General features: G+C 65.3%; 1 protein-coding gene across 1 annotated transcript; it reads left to right on the top strand.

The window, feature by feature from the left end:
- Positions 1-1,687: 1,687 nt before the first annotated feature.
- MNEG_5436 (hypothetical protein) lies at positions 1,688-5,752 on the top strand (the record flags this gene model as incomplete). Its single annotated transcript, XM_014046091.1, has 4 exons — positions 1,688-1,697; positions 2,412-3,160; positions 3,481-4,705; positions 4,950-5,752. 4 exons carry the CDS (start codon positions 1,688-1,690, stop codon positions 5,750-5,752), a joined length of 2,787 nt encoding a protein of 928 aa, XP_013901545.1.
- Positions 5,753-6,328: the final 576 nt, after the last annotated feature.

The following is a 6,328-nucleotide window of genomic DNA, read 5'->3' as shown; positions in this document are numbered from 1 at the left end:
CACGCAGCCTCTCCCCCTCCCTTGCGCGTGTGCACAAACACGCGCGCACACGCGCACACACACCTGATAGAGGTGCTCCTGCTCCCCTGCAGTGAACCTGTTGCCCTGGTTCTTGAACAGGAACGATCTGTTTTAAGGGTGCACGCATCACAATTATCATCGGAGGGGAGAAAAATGGGGTTGGGAACCCCCATGCGCGTACTGCGCATGCTTTGCTTGCGCATGCCCTTCGCGATCCGCTCCGTCCTGCGTGCCGTTGCCACGAGCTCGGAACTTTGCGCCAGCAGCAGCTGCCTGACCTCGGCCCATCCTCAGCCGCCCAAGCGCCCCCGAACACCTTCAACTCAAATGCAAGCAAACCTGAGTTTGGCGATGTCTTTCGCAGTCTTCGCATCCGCCGGCCGCTTCGCGTCCACCATGAACCGCTCGCACCGTGCGTCCATGCCAGGCGCCCGCCACAGTGTCCTCCTCTGCCGCTGTTGGCAGGCCGCGCAGCGCGGCAAGCGCGGCAGAGCAATCGCAGCGCTGCTACTGCCGATGCAGCGTCGCCGTGCTCAGCGCATCGGATGCACAGCGGTGCTATGAATGGTGCGATCGCGTGTGAATATCGATCCGTAATCTGGTATTGAATGGGGCCGTGTTGAAGCAATCCCGGCTAAAATGCGGCTTGAGTGGGAAGATCGTGCAGCTTTCAGGATCAATAGACAAATTTTTAGGAGTGTACGTGACGGCATCGATACCGTTAGTAAGGTGCTGACAGTCCTGGTGGCTCGGAGGGAGCCCGGGTGCCAACAGTGAGGGTGACAAAGTCTGGCTGCATGGGGTCACGATCAAGACCTGCAATTGCCGGTGATTGTGCATGTATATTTTCCACTTATATACCTAATGTGCGCTTGGGAGGGACGCAAAGCAGACTCGGTGGCGCCTGCCCTATGCCGCGTTGGCTGGCGCTTTGGCTGATGAGATTCCTGGGCCGTTGGACTGACGGCCCACAAACATGGAATTTACGTCGCGAAATCTTCTCTTGACGCACAGCGAGCGCGGATGACAGAATCAGACCTGCTGGGGGCACATGTACTTGCATGTGGAGCGTGGCAGGCAGGTTCGCGCCAGAGGTGGCCAGGAAGGCGGCGTCCGTCACTGCAATACGAAGTGGAGGGCAAAAGGACGAGAGACGCGACGAGCTTATCAGCTTCACTCCAGACAACGTCATCCCTTGTCAGATGCACTTAAATTGCACACGCCTTGTCGACCACATCGAAATTGTTCCAGGCGAGGTTCAAGCTGCCCAAGCTGGCTCATTCGGACAAGTGCGGTGAAAACAAATAACCTATAAGACGTTACAAACTCTTTCGGCGCATGCCCGCGGGAGACCTAGGGGGCAGCACTGTCTCCGTGACCGGTCCAGCAGACTTGGGGGCCGGCAGACTGTGTTTTGCGGGTGAGTGGATGCGCTGGATACATGTCAATTTTGTGAGGCCTGTTGCGGTCATCCGACCGGCGGAAGCGCGAAGCGGCAGCGGTGGCGATGGTGTTCTCGGCGCCGTGCGCCGCCCGCGCCGCGACTGAACCATGTGATGCAAGGAGACACCCATGGACCGCAGCTCTACATTAGTCCCACTGGGATCCCTTGTGAACCGCCTTTTGTTTGGACGAAGCCTCGAAGCACATGCATATTCGAGTTTTAATGGCGTATGGTGGGAGCACCGCCATGGCTGATCCTAGCGTGTCTTGCCCCCAGAAAGCGTGTGCCCACATCCCATCAGCGTCAACTTACACCCGACACCTCCCACTCCTGTTTTGGATGGGATGTGGTACGTCCGCAGGACTGGCGGCGTGCAGTGTCCCGCCCGCCCAGCGCGCTGCGGCGGCGGCGGCGATGGCGGCGCCGCAGCAGCAGCAGCAGCGGCGGCGCAGGGGGTGGAGACAGAGTCCACAGCTGCAACGGCAGCGGTCCGCCCTGCTGCTGTCATGGCTGCTTGCTTTGGTGGCGAGCTCAGGCCTGGTGACAGGAGTTGCGGGGGCCCGCTTCATCATCACAAGCACCACTGGTGAGCCTTTCAGGGGGGCACGTGATTTGCAAACGTCTCGCGGGCGATAGCCACCAGCCGGCCGTTGCGCCACATTTGCAGCTGATCTGACACCACAATGAAAGCGCACAGTAAACGGTTTGTCGTGCACCCTGCCGTACCTTTATAAATCACACACACACACACGCGCGCGCGCACACACACACACACACACACACACACACACACACACACACACACAACCACTTGCACTCATGTTGGTCTACGCCCCCAAACACTCAAAAACACACTTTGCACTCTCACACGCACGCGCATCCACGCACTCTTTCCACCCCTTGCACGGCGCGCGCATGCTCTGCACCCTGCACCCTGCATGTGCAGACGACCCCCTGAGCCCGGCGCCTGGCAGCCTCAGGCGGGCCCTGCTCGACGCGGCCGCCTCAAACGACACCTCCAACTCGATCGTCTTCGACACGGCTTTCTTTGGCGCCAGCGCGTTGTCCCCGGGCATCACCCTCGTGGCGCCCTTGCCGTTCGGCAACTGCGCCGCGGGGCGGCGCCTGCAAATCAACGGAGCCCTCAGTGCCGGCTCGCGGGTGGCGGCCAGAGTGAGGATAGCCGCCGCCGCGGCGACGCGGGTGACGAACGTGATTTCCGGCAGCAGCTGCTCGATCGACCTTTTGAATCTGAATTTCGAGGGCGTCGGGTTCGAGGTCGCCGGCGCGGGGCCAGCGTCGGCGGCGCCGCGGCTGGGGCTCTCGGGCGTGCGGTTCAGCGGCGCCGGGAAGGCGCCCGGGCGGGCGCTCGCGCTGACCGGCGGCGCGACCGCGTCTGCCTACGCGTGCACGTTTGAGGACCACTCGGCCGTGGCAAACGGCGGCGCAGTGCTCGCGCGCGGCGCCGCGCTGTCCCTGTTTAGCTGCAGCTTCTCGCGCAACCGAGCGCCCGACGGCGGCGCAGCGGTCACGGGCGGCGCGGTGTACATCAACGGCGGCGGCGCGGGCGGGACGCTGGCGGTGCAGTCGTGCACGTTCACTGGCAACGCGGCGGCGTGGGGCGGCGCCGTGGGCGCGGATCTGGCAAAGGTGGACATTGCAAACTCGACTTTTGAATCGAGCGACGCGTCCCAGGTGGGGGGACGCTTTGCCATGGGGTTCATTGACAGGAGCGGGGCGGGGGCGTCGGCTGAAAAAGGGCTTGCACGATTTCTGATGCGCAGCTGCGAGTGCCCGCGAGCTGGACAGACACGCAAGGGGGGCGAGGCGGGGGCTCAAATGGTGGAGTGGGCGGCCGGACTCGGCGAGCAGCTGGGCTCGCACGGGAGAAGCTCTGTTTTGGCGGCATGTGCTCCTAAACTTCGTTGTCTCCAGCAGTTCGGGCGCCGCTCCGCATCTTGCTGGTCAACACACCTTTGACTGTCCACAAACCTTGCCAACCCCAAATGCGCCAGGCGTCCGGCGGCGCGCTGGCCGTGTCGTGCCGCGCAGACAGCGACGCCCAGCGCCTTGCCGTCCGCACCAGCGCGTTCCGCGCCAACCGCGCCGGCAGCGGCGGCGCGGTCGCGCTATGGGGCTGCTACAGGGCTGTGGTCGAGGACACCACCTTTGCCCTCAACGTAGGCGCCCGCATGGGCGGCGGGGCCCTCGTCGCCGTCGCGCCGTCCGGCCTCGTAATCAGCCGCTGCCTCTTTACCCTCAACTCCGCCGACGGCGCCGCGGCCGGCGGCGGTGCCCTGCTGCTCTTTGCGGATGCGGCCTGGGGCGCCACATGTACGACCGAGGTGCGGCAGTCGACGCTGGATTCGAACACGGCCGCAGGCGCGTTTGGCGGGAGCCAGGCGCTCGTGTGGACGGGCTGCGGCCTCGCGGCGGCGTCGGTGACGTGGGTCGACGCGACGGCGCCAAAGGCGGCGTCCGCGGCGCCGGCCGCGGCGCTGGCCGCAACGGCGGGCGTGAAGAGGATGGTCGCGCGGGCGGCGGCGGCGCACCTGCCCGCAGCCGACGCGGGCGCGGCGGCGCCTCCCGCCGATCCGGACGCGCGGGCCGCGGCGGCTGGCGGGCAGCTGCTTGCAGCGGAGGGCGTGGTGCTGCAGGCGTCAGCGAGGATGGCCTCTGCGGCACCAGATGCCCCGACCGCACTTGACGTGCCGGTCGCGCCCGCCACAGGCGCAGCGGGCGGAGCGGACCCCCCAACGCTCGCGCCGCCGGCGGCTCCGCAACCGCCGGACGCCGCCGCGGCCGGCGCCTCCGCCGACCACCACCCCAGCTTCTTCGGCAGCTACGCGGGCGCCACGGGCGCACGCCGCCGCCGCCGCCTGGGCGCCCGCGCGGCGGCCGCCACGCCCGCGGGAGAGCTGCTGCGCGCGGCCGGCGCCGCCACCGTGGTCAACTCGGTCTTCTCTTGCGGCTCTGCAGCCGCGTGCGTCGGCGGCCAAGTGTCCGTCCGCTACAGCCTGCTGCGCTTTGCCTCGGGCGCTGCCTCGGACCGCAACCTGAACTCCTCGGACCCGCTCCTTGGGGACCTCAAGGACAACGGCGGTTGGACGCTGACGAGGATGTCGCTGCCGGGGTCGCTGGCGGTCAACGCGGGCAGCGTTGATCTGGTCAAAGACAGCGTTGACCAGAGGGGCATGCCAAGGATCGCATGCGGCGCGTTGGACATGGGCGCTACTGAGAGTGAGTGGCGCACGTTTGGTTGCTGAGGTGTTTCATACGTGATTTGCAGGTTGTAGTTGTGTGGAGGACAGCTTTGTGTGTGTCATGGTCCCTCTGCAACGGTCTGATGTCTGGCCACAAAAAGGGCCCGCTGCCGCCAATCAAGGACGCCGGCGCGTTTGCACCCCGTTGCTCCTGTTCACACTGCCAACACCCGGCACTCTCGAGCCCAACTCCTGAACGCGCACCCTCCCCGCCCCACCAGGCGCTACCGGCCTGCAGGCGGTGCCGGGCGCAGCTGCGGTTTACTCAACATACGTCAACACCCCCCTCGTCATCGAGGCGGCTGACGGCCTCTTTTCCGCGACCCGGCCCCCCCTCTTCACGTCACCCGCCGCCACCCTGTCCCTGGCCACCCCGAACCCCCGGGTGACGCTCGACGCGTCGACAGGGGCGTTCGTCTACTGGCCGACGTTCGGGTTCGCGGGGCGGGACGAGTTCCGCGTGTCGGCGTCTGGCGCGTCGTGCGGTGGCGCGACTGGGACTGCGGGGCCCGTCTCGGTGTACATCGATGTCGCCGGCAAGCCGCCGCTGCCGACGCCGTCCCTGGAGGCTGCAAACATGTCGGCGGTCCACTGCAAGCTCGCCCGCGCGCGCGTCGACGTGAACGCGCTGCAGATCGCGACGGCGTCCCTCCAGATCGTCCGGGACGCCGCCGGCCGCGCGACGCGGCTCGGCGCGCCGGACGGTGTGGTCGTCCAGATCACCGCGGGCCGCGCGGGCTGGCCGGCGGTGCGGTCCGACGGGTCATCCGAGTCCAGCTGCCACATGCGCGTGCCCGGGGCGGCGCTCGCGCCGGACGGGCCGAAGTCGCTGTCGATTCGCCGCTGCCGCGACTGCGTGGCGTGCTTTCGTGAGTTGAACAAGAACTGCTCTGTCGCGTTCCGCGCGCGCGTCATGGCGCGCGCGGGGGCGCGGGCGCCGTACACGGCGAGCGGGTGGTCAGAGGAGGTCAAGATCAATCTGGCGTGCGACAGGATCGGGGGCAAGCGCTGCCACTGGACGTGAACGCGTTGCTTTGGGGCACAGCCTGGGCCGGTGGGCCGGCCTGACTCAACTTTGACCCGCAGGCGCAAACCTGCAGTGTCAAAGCCCACTGATTTGGTTTGTGGTGCGTTTGACCTACCTGCATATTTGTGCATCGATTGGGGTGCTCCCCCCTCACCAGGTGCTGCATTCCATCCTTCATCACTTTGTGTGACTGTGTACCATCTTCCCTCTCCCCTGTCCTTACTCTTGCCCCCACCCTGACTTTGTCATCCGTGCAACGATAACATCAACTCGCATTTCATTCTTGTTGTTACCATGTCCACTCTTGCTCCGTTTGCTGGCAGGAGCGGTTTATTTTACTGCCAGTGCAAGCAAATTGATTGCTCATGAGATGGCCTGTAAGCGGGCTGTTTGCTGCATGTGCAAAAGGAGCGCAACATTCAGGTAGTGCATATGTTTTTCTGAAGCGCCTCAAGAGTGTTTCGGCCATCAGCGCGTGCGTGTGCAAAGGGGGCAAAACTTGTGTATCTGTTTCCCCCTTGTCTCTCTTGTCCTGCCTGCTGGCTTCTCATTTCGTTGAGGTTGCCGGCCACT

Source organism: Monoraphidium neglectum (genome assembly GCF_000611645.1).
Source record: "Monoraphidium neglectum strain SAG 48.87 unplaced genomic scaffold scaffold00809, whole genome shotgun sequence".
NCBI lineage: Eukaryota > Viridiplantae > Chlorophyta > Chlorophyceae > Sphaeropleales > Selenastraceae > Monoraphidium > Monoraphidium neglectum.
Note: the sequence above shows the minus strand (reverse complement) of the source record. Positions and strands in the feature narration are given on the sequence as shown.